This window comes from Lampetra planeri, chromosome 1 (genome assembly GCF_965212315.1).
Source record: "Lampetra planeri chromosome 1, kcLamPlan1.2.h2, whole genome shotgun sequence".
In the NCBI taxonomy this organism is placed as follows: Eukaryota; Metazoa; Chordata; class Hyperoartia; order Petromyzontiformes; family Petromyzontidae; genus Lampetra; species Lampetra planeri.
Window position 1 is genome coordinate 39,047,420 of NC_136107.1, and position 15,818 is coordinate 39,063,237.

At 45.6% G+C, this 15,818-nt stretch overlaps 1 protein-coding gene across 6 annotated transcripts in view; it reads right to left on the bottom strand.

Annotated features, from left to right (window-relative positions):
- Positions 1-8,911, bottom strand: part of USP7 (ubiquitin specific peptidase 7) — an 86,327-nt gene extending 77,416 nt beyond the window's left edge. For all 6 annotated transcript variants that reach the window (XM_078600610.1, XM_078600600.1, XM_078600591.1 and 3 more), the window contains exon 1: positions 8,478-8,911. In XM_078600610.1, the coding sequence (XP_078456736.1) occupies positions 8,478-8,556 (79 nt within the window). In that variant the 5' untranslated portion in view covers positions 8,557-8,911. The remainder of the gene's footprint in view (positions 1-8,477) is intronic.
- Between the last annotated feature and the right edge of the window lie 6,907 nt (positions 8,912-15,818).

Here is a 15,818-nt window from a genome sequence, read left to right on the forward strand (position 1 = left end):
TTGCCAACAACATGGCTATCCGGGACTGCAGGTGGCCCGAAAATTACAAAAGGTGTTTTGGCATGGTCATGTCAGGAATAAACGAAGACACGATTTTACAATTACTCACATTACATTGATCATATAAAACGATGATTGACGAAAATCATCTGCAAATTAATTACCTGATGCTATTGTATCAATCTGAGATATACTAATTACTGGTAATCTTAACTGTGGGATTGTAAATTCTTTATTTTATGTTTTAAGGAAGCGAATCCAGCAAGCATTGTTCTTTCGGTAAAGTCACGTAGGTAGAAAAATAAATAAATCACGACGTTTCGATCGCAACACAAGCAATCGTCATCAGGTGGAAAGATACAGCAGTAGAGAACTGCTGTTCTACTAAATAAACACGGATGGGAAGACAGTGTCTAAAAATAAAGTACACATTTTTTTTCGAAAACCACAGCCGCTATGAATACTACAGCGTTAATAACAGCTACCACTGTTACATATTCATTTACAGGTCAACACTTCCTTGCAGGATACAATTTGAGAACTACCGTTTACAGACAATACCACTTGTTATAATGCGGCACTGTCCAACATTTGTATAAGGGGGGGCAACTGTTTACCAAACGTAAACACAAAGCTGGTGTTTGGAGGCATCATATTACCGTTCCTTAATGTCTGTACATTCAGCAAAGACAAAGAACCCAAGTTTAATAAAAACAACTATTCATTATTTTACCAGGTAAGGCCCACTGAGCGGGATGGCTCTTCTTCACAAGCGACCGGGCCACAAATGATAGCTCAACAAAGTGGCTTATCATCACGTGGAAACTTATAGCAGCCAAATATTCTCAACGCGTGTTTCTAAATGTGGTGGGTAAAACCGGAGGACCCTACTCTGCCATATCTCTTTTACAATGAAGAGACATGTAAAGCGTCCAGTACAGTGCATCCAACAGTGAAATGATCACTCCAATGGGACAGTGAGCTAATCGTAAAAACACAATGTTTTATTTTTTTACCGAAAGAACCAAGAAGAACATAAAATATGATAATTGGTTTTTTACCCATTATATCTGGCAACAAAACTGACACCTTTTTTTTACAAGGAGTCATGTTTGCATCGACCACAATACCTGCAGTCGTAATGCAAACAAAAACATAACTCTGATAATGTATGCACTGTCCTTGAAGTTGATTGGTCCACACCCGAGACAGCTTTCCTTAGAAAGGTCAGTGCATACATTATCAGAGTTATGTTTTTTGTTTGCATTACGACTGCAGGTATTGTGGTCGATGCAAACATGACTCCTTGTAAAAAAAGGTGTCAGTTTTGTTGCCAGATAAAAGGGTAAAAAAACAATTATCATATTTTTCTACTGGCAAATGAGGTTCCAATGGTATAAAATGTGCAGTAAAAGCATGTGCTCAACGGATAGTTTACACATTATCTTCAAGTAAACTATTACCTTACTCACATTGTGGGTCGGCTACATCCTACTTTCTTGTTTTGTGGTCCACCAGTCCCTAAAAATATCCGATAAACTAAACATGGCAACTGAGCAGGCAAGGCTGAGATCCTTGGCTCAAATCCAGGCAGTGGCTTGTGATTAGGTTCTCAAATGTAACGAGTTGATGGTCTCAGCCCGGTCACAAAAAACGATGCAAAAAATTCCATCACGTAAAATGTTTTTAAAAACAATCAGTTGCATTGTCATGCAACAAACATTACTTTCAGTAGCAGGGCAGGTGGGAAAGTACTACCCTTTATCTTGTCGAAGAGGTCACTTGGAGAGATCTCAGAAGTAGATGTGTGATATTTGGTTCTGCAGAGTCTTTAACGACGTTGTGCAAAAAAATCCTGAAGGACATTTTTTTCAAGACGTGAGACCAAAAGTACAATTGTGATAAAATTGAGGGCGGGGGAGGGTGGAAGATAATAACAAAAATAATAACAAAAATATACAAGCAAGAAAATCATGCATGCTTGGATTGTGAAGTTATTTTCAACATGTGTTTGTCCTTGAAAGTATTTGAGCAATTATGACATTGCAATTAAAGCAGCACGAGACAGTAAATGGCACGTGTGTGACGTCACACGTAATGGTGTTATCTGGAGGGAGATGCGTGTGCAATGGTCGTGGGAGAGAATCGTTTTGGTTTCGGAAACCCTTTGATTCATTTTGGCTGGTTTAAATAATAGCAACACAACTTCATACTAAAAAGTTGTTTTCGTATGGGGTCATCTTTATAACAGTTATCATGCCCCCTTCGCCACAAGCAAACACTCAATGCATTTGCGCTTTCAACTTTAGATAGCGTAATACAATCTTAATAAGAATTTGCTGACTTTATAATATAATCCATAAATTGAGTTTGTTTTACTCTTGACAGTTTCTTTGATCATGCCGCACGAGGTAAACACTACCAGCACGATACATAATAAGCCTACGTGTTGAACGGACTACTGGTACTATAAATAATAAGCCCACGTGTTAAACCGACTACCGGTACTCCACATGATGTCTACTGCTGCCACCTTCATCCTCTTACAAAACTGTTATGAATTGAGCTCCACCTCGAAATTATTACCTTTCTGGTTCTGTTATAAACGTACACAATTTGAGGGATTAACATTTACTTGTAAATATCATTGGGCACGACAGTCCGGAACAAAACACGACTATCTAAATATGACATACATGTGACAGCCAAAGAAGAACTCAAGCAGATCCTGTGTGTCCACTAGAAATCTGTTACACAGCCATTTATCCCTCAATGTGTCACCGTACTTCCTCATTCAAATGCCGCTGCCTTATTTCCCATACTTATCACCGATATTATCTTGTCCACATTTGCTCCAGTAAGGTAAGCTGAAGTTTAACCCCTTGTGTATGAACTGGCTATTTAAATCGATGCATCGTATCATGGCTACTATAAAAAAAAATTTAATGACTGAACGATACAGTGCCTGTTTTTTTATACTGCTATCGTTGATGTCACACAAGTGTTCGCAACGGGTAAAAATTATGAAAACGTTGCATTATGGAAAACGATAGTGTCAAATGACAATACCGTCCATTACAGTATACAAAGGCCATTCTTAATTATTAAATTAATGATCAACTACAATGGCGACTATTTGCACACGTATGTTCACTTGGCAGTTGCATGCCATATACAAACGTTCTGCCAGGGCGAACAGGGATGATTACATTGTTCATCGGCCTATTATGCATCACAAATGGCTTTTCAAACGTCCAACTGTACTCGCAGTCCTGTCATATTGAGGTCACTGCTGCCTCTTGTGTGGAGCTCCCTACACCTTACGGTGGCGAGATGTTAACTACCTTGCCTGGTATACAGGAGGTTGTGAGTTCGATCCCAACCCTGACGCCTGTATATTTGGAGATTGCATGTTCCCTCCGTAGCTACATGGATTTATCTCCAGGTCTTCCGGTTTGTACCTTCACATTTAAAAAAAACATGCGTCCAGATTATTTAAGAGTATCTGCTGATGTAAATTTCTGCATGATAATAAGCCACTTCGTTGAGCTATCATTTCTGAGAAAGAGCTACATAGCTTAGTGGGCCTTACCTGGTGAAATGAAAATAGTTGAATAGTTTTTGCACTGCGGGAGACTTCCCCTGTCTGACTGCCCTCATCTCCTCTGCCCATGACCGATTTTGTGAGGTGCCTTCCTATTCATCCATGGCATCCCATCACCCCCCTACCCCCCCTCGTTCTTAACCTTCTGAAAATATCCCAAACGACAAGTTTATTTTTGCCGTTCCCAAGATGCGCATAAGCACATTAATAAAATGCGCAACTCTTATAACTTCGGTTATCATTTACTTACTCCCACATCTGCACATCTAAAGACTCGGTCATATTTATATGTTCTATCTATATTGTATTGCACATTGTATATAGAGAACTGTTTTTTTAAACGATCTCCCCAATGCAACAACGTAGTTGTCAATACTGTGCTTGCACATTGGGTAAATGTTGATGAAGACGTAACTTACTGCAATCACTGCAGTCTGCATTTTAGGCACACAAAATATGCTTTATAGTATACACATGTAATTAAAATAGTTCAATTCAAATTCCTCATTATATTTGCAAAAGGTAACAACTCACCTCAAGTGACCAGAAATTAACCTTTCGAGTCAAATAAAATGAGCAAGTGAGTAAAAAGTATGCAGTTCAATTTTGCTTTTATTTCTGTCCTTAATGAAATATCTCAGCTTCGGACCAACATTAGACAACTGCACATCCCAATAACGCCTGTACAACTGCCAAGAGACAGCCAGATTCCACAACTGGTATATCTGGACTTGTTCCTAAAATTACAAATAGTCTGCACATGCATTATTGTTAGCCAGCTTAGAATAATGTTTCCATCGGCATCACGTCACTGGCACATGCAGCAGTCTGTTGCCGCCTGCAGTAAAGTTCTAGCGGCCAGTTTCACACTGCAACGACTGAGAGAGGGCAACACGTCGCGTCACAGCAATACAATCATGTCATTCACACCAAAAGCCGCTCAAATATGCGGTGCAACTTCCACCAACCAGAGCAAAGTCAGAGCTGGGATTATAACTGTTGTTGGTCATGCATTTAGCACAAATGTTGTGATGATAGACAAAAAAAAACAAGACTGGTCAAACTCGAAATGTACAAAGCAACAATTTACATTTTAACCCAAGCCGGAATGCTATCGGGGGATCTTGGGAAGGTCGTGTTCCCCAAATGAACAGCACTATCCATATGCGTGCCCCGCCACCCATTCAGGATCGCTGGCAAGGCACTTAATATTTAATTGAAGATGTCAGAGGATGCCACATCTCACAATAACTTCCTAACTTTTGCCTCATCCTAAGACAACACTTGCACTCAACACCTGACCTCCAAGCTTCCTGCGTTTAGCTTGTTGTCCTTCCCCTGGCACCTCCGATTAGCACGCTTGTCTATGTACAGAGCGAAAGAAGTTCAACGCACGTACATACAGCTTCGGCTGTCGGTGTGTCCCACAAAATTAGTTTTACGTTGAGGGTGTCAATAAAGGTGGGTGACCTACACGATGCCCCTTGTTCTCCGGGTTATAAAATCGCCACTCTCAGACAGGAGCAAACACGCAGCGGGGAAATGACTTCCTCAAAAAATCCTACACTGCAATGATTCCATACAAGAGCGGCATTGCCACATCATTACCGCCTCTAGGGCCCTCAAAAAGGTAACAATCTGCACTCTGCGACGCTCGCCATTACGATGCCACTCACCATTAGCTTTGGTCGCGCCACAAATCGCCTTTCCCATTCTCTCAACACAGGAATAACCATTTCTGCTGGATGTCGAACGCAGAAGGCACACGTATTCGCACTCTGCCGACAACACGAGCGAAAGCGGTTGCACAGAAAAGGTGGCGGTGTACTGAGACGGGGCTCACCATCCCCGACAACACCCACGGCATGGAGAGAGAGGAGGAGGGGGGGCAATGATCTGATCAATGACTGCGGGAGGAGACCGACTTGGCCTGCAGTGACGCGTGACGCCTCCAGGGAGCAGCTACCGTGGGATCCGTGCCCGGAAAACACACACGCTAACACACACACTCACTAACACACACACTAACACACACACACTAACACACACACTCACTAACACACAGTAACACACACACACAAAAACCAAAGACCCCCCCCTCCCCATAGCCTAAACAGACTGTGGGGGCAAGTGGTGTTAGCGAGTACCTATGAAGGCCGAGACGGCACACGAGGGGGTGGGTAGCCAACACCACGCCCGGCCGCTTTTGTCTCCCCAGTGGCGATGTTTACACATCGCAACAGGTAGTCATTTTAGGCTGAGTCGACCAAGGGGAAACTCATGACTGGTTCAGATAATTGTCACTGGCGTTGGCCGTGTGCAGTAATCGAGCTCGGGTCGCCGGGTTCATAGCGTAGCTCAATAACCACTACACCACCGCTCCCCACAACACACACACACACGAACACACACACAAAGATCCCCCGTATAGCCTTAACAGATTGTTGGGGCAAGTGCTGTTAGCCAGCACCTATGAAGGCCGGCACGGCACACGAGGGATGGGTGATCAGCACCACGCACCCACACGAACACACATTCATGCACACTGACGCTCACACCTATAAGTGTTCATAGCCACATGATATATATCTTTGCATTCAATAGTCCACACACTATTTAGTGTACATAAACAAAGGTTCATTAAGGCATGCCTACATACATGCGAACAAACAAGAACATTTAAAACATGAAGACACACAGAGAGACCCACAATTCCAGCGAGAGTTTTTTTTATCTCTTGACACCGAGCAGCGCTAATTATATACAATTTAGGGAGTTAAGCCAGACATGTCATCCGTTTTACAAATCAACACCAGGAAGGGACTTTTGCGAGATAGGAATATACACACACACACACATACTGTACACAAACACTTACACACATAGACCCCAAACATCATCTTAAATATTGTTGTAGCAAGTGGTTATCAGCACCTAATTTGGACAGGTTCACACTCAATCCACAATTCTCCATACAAATGACATGAACACACAGATGCACAGACATCACATCCTAAACTATAAACAATTGAGCATTTTACCAGGTAAGGTCCAGCTCCTATTCAGAAGCGACCTGGCCACAAATGATAGCTCAACAAAGTGGCTTATCATGTAGACATTTATAGCAGCCAAATGCTCCAAATGTGGACGGAAAAAACGGAGGACCCAGAGAAAACCCCATGCGACCAAATGCAAACTCCAAATATACATGGTCGGGATCGAACACACGACCTCCTGCATACCAGGCGACGGAATGAACATCTCGCCACTCATACCACACTTCTCCAACATATATACACACACTCACATGTAGCCTCAGCTACAAATAACCTAACACGCACATGAGCACACCCCAACACACGTGCACCACCCACACATTGTATTTGTGTAAACCCGCACAAACACAACACCCATTTGTACACACACTTTCACATGCCTACTCCTGACACGTACACCGTCTAACAAATCCATAAGTTTCCCAGTTATCACACACACACACTACCTCCACCAGACACAAAACACATACAAGCTCACCTCTACCCATCCACACACAAATATGCACAAACACAAATATTACCTCCCACGTAAATAAACGAATACAGAAACAAGGCCACTTCAACAAAAACAGCCCACACGCATGAGGCCTCGACACACAGTAGTAGTACAGCGGCACATGCACACACACATGTTTACAAACACACACAGTCCAGGGGTGGCCTGGACCACGATTGGCCGTCTTTGGCTCCCTAGTGGCGATGTTTACCACACCAGGGACTCGTTTGAGACCGAGTAGACCTAGGGGAGGCCCAGGACTGGTTCAGATAATCGTCACTGGTGGTGTTCGCCATGAGAAGAAATCGAACTCGGGTCACCGGGTTCGTAGCGCGCTTACCCCTACACCACCGCTCCCCACTCACTCCAACAACAGTAACACAGCCACTTTCACACACCAACATAATACACTCACAGTACTATACGCACATTATCACACACATAGTACACTCAGATTAGACAGACAAATACAGTACACACAGTACATCTAAACTAAGTCTACACGCATAGAGTATATACACATACAGTACGTAATGCAGTAATACACAGGACACGCCTAAGTACACACTCAAAGCATACGCACAGCACACACTTACACAGTAAAACGTTCTAAAATTGTTAATATACCGTACCGAGTACAAACACGCATAAATAATGTACAAAGAAACTGCACGTGTACAGTGGGACAAAGAAAATAAACAAGGTACAGTATACACTAACCATACAGTACACAACAAAAACAGACGTACAGTATCTATAAATATAGCACAGCACACACAGAAACACGCAGACATAACACACACACAACACAGAGACACACACACCCAGAGACACACACAGACACACACACCCAGAGACACACACACACACACAGAGACACACACACACACAGAGACACACACACACCCAGAGACACGTAGACATAGCACACACAACACAACAGAGACACAGACAGAGACACACACACACAGCCCACACACACAGACACACACAAACACACAGAGACACACACAAACACACAGACACACAGACACCGCGTGTACAGTCCCCGCACGCTGTGCACGCCGCCGCCGCCATTACAGCCGCTCACGCCGCCTCGGCCTCTCTCGACCCCCCCCCGCGCCTCCTCCTCCTGCCCAAACAACCCTCGAGGGAGCGGTGGGGCGTCAACATCGGCTTACCAGCGACACCATCGCAGCAAGTGCAACAATTAAAACAAACAGCCCCTCACCTCGCCCGACGCTAAACAACGATAACGCGGCCGCGAGACGACGTCGGTGGTGGGGCCCAACAGTGACGAGCCACTCACTCACTAACTCACCTTCCATCTCCATCTCCTCGGGTTCGCTGAGCTGCTGCTGCTGCTCATGCTGCTGCTCGAGCTTGACGCAGTTGTTCATCCTCTTCCTTGGCGCCAGGGAGGAGGGGGACGCGTGCCTGGAGGGGACGGACACTCGGACGTACTTGCTCGCTATTCGCCCAATGTCTGCGCGCGGGTCTCGGGCCCCGTTTCTCGCTAAAGCGGGGGGTGGAGGGGTCGCGGGTGCCTCTAACGAACGAGGCGCCTTGCGTGTTGGCTGTGGCGATGCTGGCTGCTGCTGCTGCTGTAGCTGTAGTAGCTGCTGTAGCTGCTGAGGGAACGCGGAGCGAGTGGTGATGGGACGCCGCCTCTGCCCCCACTCCTCCTCGCCGCTGTCATAGGCGGCGTTGACAAAATGGCGGCGGCGCGCTTATTGGATTTCCCACTGCGCATAGGCGGCGGTGGAAAAGGATTTACATTTCATATCGCGGATAGGGCGACGAGGCCTCACACATTCCATACAGTCGATAGGCGGCGTGGTTATACATTCCCTACAACGGATAGGCGGCAAGTTGCTACATTCCCTATAGCCGATAGGCGGCGTAGCTCTACATTTCTTACAGCGGATAGGCGTGGTAGCTCTACATTCCCTACAGCAGATAGGCGGCGTGCTGTGTTACATTCCCTACATTAGATAGGCGCGTGCTGCTACATTCCCTACAGCGGATAGGCGGCGTGCTGCTACATTCCCTACAGCAGATAGGCGGCGTGGCTCTTACATTCCCTACAGCGGATAAGCGGCTTTGTTTTACATTCCCTACAGCAGATAGGCGGCGTGCTTCTACATTCCCTACAGCGGATAGGCGGCGTAGCTCTACATTCCCTACAGCAGATAGGCGGCGTGTTGTGTTACATTCCCTACAGCAGATAGGCGGCGTGCTGTTACATTCCTTACAGCAGATAGGCGGCGTAGTTCTTACATTCCCTACAGCGGATAAGCGACGTTGTTTTACATTCCTTACAGCGGATAGGCGGCATGCTTCTACATTCCCTACAACGGATAGGCGGCATGGTTTTATATTCCCTACATCAGATAGGCGGCGTGCTGCGTTACATTCCCTACATCAGATAGGCGGCGTAGTTCTTACATTCCCTACAGCGGATAAGCGGCGTTGTTTTACATTCCCTACAGCGGATAGGCGGCGTTGTTTTACATTCCCTACAGCGGATAGGCGGCGTGCTTCTACATTCCTTACAGCGGATGGGCGCCATGGTTTTACATTCCCTACATCAGATAAGCGGCGTGCTGTGTTACATTCCCTACAGCAGATAGGCGGCGTGCTGTTACATTCCTAACAGCGGATAGGCGGCGTAGCTCTTACATTCCCTACAGCGGATAGGCCGTGTGCTGCTACATTCCCTACAGCAGATAGGCGGCGTGTTTCTACATTCCCTACAGCGGATAGGCGCGGCGTTGATTTTTTTTTCTTCTCGTGGTCGTGCGGGTTTTCACATCCACGTGTATAAACATGCATTGATATATCGATGGTTTTATTGCTGTGGATTTCCACATGATAAGCCACTTCGTTGAGCTATCATTTGTGTCAGGTCGCTTCTGAAAAAACAAGTCCAAACCTCAGTGGGCTTTACCCGGTAAGATGAAACATAGTGTAGTTTTATTTATATATGTTTAAATTATTTGTTTACCTTTCCAAAATGTTGAATTGATATCGTGTTTTTGTTGTTGTAACGTTCTGACCCCTTCCCCTACTGGACGTCTGTGAAACGAGCTTCATAGCTCATCGGATACCTCCAGGATAAATAAAGTATTTGACTTAAACTTGAAGCTTCTTTCCTGACTGCAGGAATTCTTCTTCTTGGGTCTTTCGGTAAAGTCACTGAGATAGGTTCAAAGAAAATAACAAAAAACTACGACGTTTCGATCGCAACACACACACTCGTCATCAGGAGATGACGATTGCTTGTGTTGCGATCGAAACGTCGTAGTTTTTTGTTTGTTATTTTTTGTTATTTTCTTTGAACCTGTTTACGTGACTTTACCGAAAGACCCAAGAAAACAGTCCAGATTCCCTATATCGGATAGGCGACGTACCTCTGCATTCCCTACATCGGATAGGGCGACGTAGCTCTACATTCCCTACATCGGATAAGGTGGCGTAGTTTACATTTCCTACAGCAGAGAGCGGCGTAGCTCTACATTCCCTACATCGGATAGGGCGACGTAGCTCTGCATTCCCTACAACTGATAGGGCGACGTAGCTCTGCATTCCATACATCGGATAGGGCGACGTGGCTCTGCATTTCCTACAGCAGATAGACCGGCGTAGCTCTACATTTCCTACAGCAGATAGAGCGACGTAGCTCTCCATTTCATACAGCGGGCACGACACGGGATGGGGATGAGATGGACTGCACCGGTACGTGAGGATGTGCAGCTGAGTGGACTTGCTTGAGACTGGTACCAGCGGTGGTCAAGATTGGCCTCTGTGGAGGAGGCTCGTGAAGGACGCTGCTACTGGGCAGTTGGAGGCAGTCGCCCTCCAACAACAACGGAGGGCGGAGGAGCGACGCTCACAACAACGAGCGGAGCGCCGGGTGGCTAAAGCACACCAAGTTGGCACAGTAGAGGGGGTACAGCTGGTGCATCTGCCAGTCATCTCAGTCAAATCAGCCAAGCCATGGCACCCCCTGGGCCTGTTCCCTAGCCTCCTGTCAGCAAACCTTCGACACTTCACGTGGCCTGAAGGTGCACCTAGCCTGGCACCGGCGCCGCGGTGACATCTCCGCCACTTAGTGGCGAGTGGCGGCTGTTGAAGTTTGGTTATCGGCGTCTCTTTTATTCTTTCTTACGGCTTGATGGTAGATGCAGAGCAACGACTACAATTTCACATTTCAAGGTGGTCAAGCTTCAGACAGCCACGTCAAAGTAGCTTAGTAATGTAGCATCGCTGTGATGACTCCTTCGTATCTGTGGATCGCAGGGGCATTGCGTCGTGACATGTCGATGTTACGGTCTGTTCTGGATGACCAGAACGTGGGCAGTGGTCTACTAAAGCTCCTTCAAAAAAAATATTTAAAAAGACTTTAAAAAAAAAACACGCTTTAATGAAATGTACTGTCTGAGCTGCCCAGAAACAAAAAATAAATAAATGTGTTACACAGTGTTATTAATGGAGTGGATTATGACCTTTGCTTTTGTGCCCTGGTCACAAAAAACAAAGTTTGTGGGAAATAATAGCCAATTTCTGTACTTTTGAGGCATAAGCAATTATAAAATAACACTTCACAGGAACATTGTTTTTGTTACACAGTGTAATATAATGCAGATTGACTCACCCACCACTCTTCAGGTAGGCAACAACAACAACGCATTCACCCACTCACTACACTGCAAGTCACAACATCCCACTCACCCACTCAGTCACCCATCTCCACACTACAGATCACATGTTTTTATTGTATTTCTGATTGTTATATTTTGCCGTTATTACAAAATAAACTGGAAGTGTGTATATGTATTTATTTTGTTACTTATATATTCGACAAAACGCTGATAGTTGTTTTGTGTTATGTATTCTATAGTTCGGTTAACTCAAATTGCCCATCATCCTCTGGGATCGATAAAATTGGTACCACCTTGTGGGGAAAGTCAACAGTTTTTTTTATGGATAACCTCGCCCCCGTCATAGGAGCGTTGAATTTCCACCACTGCGATCAGTGCTAGAGCCAGACGGGCACCACAGCAATGCTCATTTGAGCAGTAACTCACTCCTGTGTGGTGTCGAACTAGGGACTGGAGACTTTACCTGTAAACCAGTGGTTCTCAACTTTGTTTGGCTATTGTACACCACCCCTTGTTGAATTTTGTTTCAACTGAGTATCCCCCCCCCTCCCCTCCCATTGCATGAGCCAACATAGTTCTGGAAAATAAATCTGAATAATGAACATCAATATATTAAATAACTATCCCATTTTGTGGGTTATCAATAACTAGCTAGTACTGTAATTGCAAGCGAATCAGTGGACGCTCTGCATGTATGGCGTAATTTGTTCGCTGGTTACTCTTGAAAACCACATTTGATAATTGGTTATGTTTTTTGTTTGCATTCCGACGGCAGGTATTGTGGTCAATGCAAACATGACTCCTTGTAAAAAAGGTATCAGTTTTGTTGCCAGATAAAAGGGTAAAAAAACTATTATCATATTTTGTTACTGGCAAATGAGGTTCCAATTATGTAAAAAAACACATTTTTTACGACCAATGAGTTTAGAAAGGTATGTTATATCGTTCTAGGTTACCATATGCATTCAGTAGTTATTTTTTATTGGCAGATTCATTGCATTGGTTCGAGCCTGGCTGCTGATGAGACACTGCATGTCAAAACCGGTCCAGACTTGGCTTGTGTTGAACCAATGCTGCTGAAATGTAATCTCAGAAAGCCGTGTGGATGATGGGATGTGTAAACATATATATGTCTGTGGAGGGGCAGAAATTTCAAGGTGGAAAGTTAACTCATTTATTCTGTTTCATGAATGATGGATAATTTAATGTTACAGTGCACACAGACACTGGTTTAATATGCCAGTACACATAAGCAATAGGTTGGTGAATTTCCAAATGCATATGCAATAACGTGCTGAATCTCCCAATGCACATAGGGTCATAGGCAATGACGTGATGGATTTCCCAATACATACTCAATTTCTTGGTCAATTCCCCAATCGATTGGGCAATAGCTTGGTGAATTTCCCAATGCACATAGGCAATGGCTTGGGGAATTTCCCAATGCACATAGGCAATGGCTTGGTGAATTTCCCAATGCAGTCAGTGGCCTGATGAATTTCCCAGAGTGTATAGGCAATGATTTGGTGAATCTTTCCAATTCAATAGTCAATGGATTGGTGAATGTCCCATTGTCCAAAGGCAATTGGGGCCGTCCATAAATGACGTCACGATGTGTGACGAAGGGGGGGGGGGGGTTGAGAAATGTGACGTCACATTAAAATGCACAACTTTAAATATAGACAACACGTTCTACTTAATTAGACTTTAAAATAAATGTTTCTCCTACAACATCAGAGTGCAGCGCCACATTAAATACGCACTACAATGACAATAGTTTAAAGCGATTTGAATCATGTTTTATTTAAATAATGGTAATATGGTTTTGGGGGGGGGGGGCAGAGCTTTGTGACGTCATACTTGACGGGGGGGGGGGTCTGACTTCTTGTGACGCCGTGTGACGAGGGGGGGGGTCAAAAATCGTCCAAAATCGCGTGACGTCATTTATGGACGGCCCCATAGCGCGATGAATATCCCAATGCACATAGGCAATGGCCTGGTGTGAATTTCCCAGACTTCATCGGTGCGCGCAATGGCGCGCGGTCGCGCCTCATCCCATTGGCTCGTGCAAGGCAGCGTGCGCACGTCACGACGGCTACAGCCAATGGGAACGCGCGGATCCCCGGAGCAGTGGGAAATGTCGCGGGAGCGAGGCCGCGTCCCAGCCCCCCCCGCCCCTCACCTCTCACCCCGCCCCTCCCCGCTGGCCCCTCCCCCCCCTGCTGGCCCCGCCCTCCCTCCCCGCTGGCCCCGCCCACCTTGCTGGCCCCGCCCTCCCTCCCCGCTAGCCCTGCCCTCCCCTCGCTTATGGGGTGGCGTGAGCTGACAAATCTGCCTCGCAAGCTTGTTGTGCGCATGCGCGCCAACACGATTTTGTTCCAGAGGTCGCGCGGGACCAAATTTGGCATGGCATCGTCCGCATGCCACATTGGAGGATTGTACTCTCCCATATGCCAAAATAGTTTATTTTGATACCGTTTGACTTGGTTAAATTTAACATTTAGATGGCCCTTCTTGTAAATAAAATCCAGATTTGGAGGAGTTCTGAAGAATAGGTGGTTCTGTCGCGTGTGTAAAACTTTCATGGCCAAAATGAAAACACTCAGAAGACAGCCGCTGTCTCTGTTCACGGATTGCGGATTACGTTCCGTGATGTCTCGCGGCCAATACCCACAACCACCAGACCTTTCTCACTTGCTGCACCACGCCTCGAGGTCAACATCCCCCGAAGCAAAAACGCACCGTCGACTCCGTCACAGCGCTTGAACTCGTGCCCCGACTGGACAATCTGTGAGAAAATTACTTTATAGCTCATCGGATTCCTCCTGCAGTCTAACACATTCCTGCGGAGGGAGCTGGTAGGAACGTTGGGTTGCTCGGTCAATGGCCAGGGTCAACGGCGGCGTGGTGTATTCCGCAAATATGCCCGACTGTGAGGGCGGGCACAAGCCGGCGTGAGTAGGTTAAACGTTGAGCTTTATAAGGGCACCACGGGGTGACCAGCCCCTCCTCACCCAGCCCCACCCCTCCCACCCCCCCACCCAGCCCCACCCAGCCCCTCCCTCCCCACCCAGCCCCTCCCTGCACGACAGACGGACGGACACAATACTCACCTGTGGGCTGGTGTATCCTGGCGGTTCCTACCAGTATATCCAGGTAGAATACATTATTCAAAATGTTAAGTGGGTCTGGTCAAGGACACGTCTGTAGAAGAGATTGTCAGTGATCAAAAGGAATAACTGAGTAGCATCCAAAAATATAATTTGAAATCAGCTCGTGTGCAGGTGTTAGGCGAATTATTACATCGCAATATCACGAGGGGACTGCCGCTTGGGTTTGTCTACATCAGCAGTGGATTGACCATGGTTGATGCTTATGGCTTTAAAATATATCGTGCATATTTTGGGTCAGTCGACACTGCTTGACAGTTGTATAGATGAGTCTATCAAAACATTAACATTCAAATTAAATGCTGGACAAGAATGCCACCTCACCCCCCCCCCCCCCTCCAACTTGATTGTTCTTCAGTGGCAAATGATCAGTGGCCAGCTAAAAGCCAGAAACAGGAAGAAATGGCCCACGAGGTTATTTTGTCAACAGCATCTGCATTGCGAAATACAAACGTGTCTGTGTTGTGGAACGACGGCAAATACCGTATGCTCGGGATAATCTCGACAGTTTTCTTATGTAACGTAATGCAAACTATGGGGGGGGGGGGGGGGGAGGTCTTATAATCGGGTAGATCTGTGAATTTATTGACATCTAGAGAATACGGTACAAAAATAATCGGTGGCTCGTAATCCAAGTAGCTGCGTGACGATATTGTATTGAATTTTGATTTAAAGCTTTCGTGACTTCAGGGATTCATATTCTTGGTTCTTTCGGTAAAGTCACGTAGAAGGGAAATAATAAAATAAAATAAATATGCATTTTTATAGTTTTATATTTATATTATTTTATGATTTCCCTTCTACGTGACTTTACCGAAAGAACCAAGA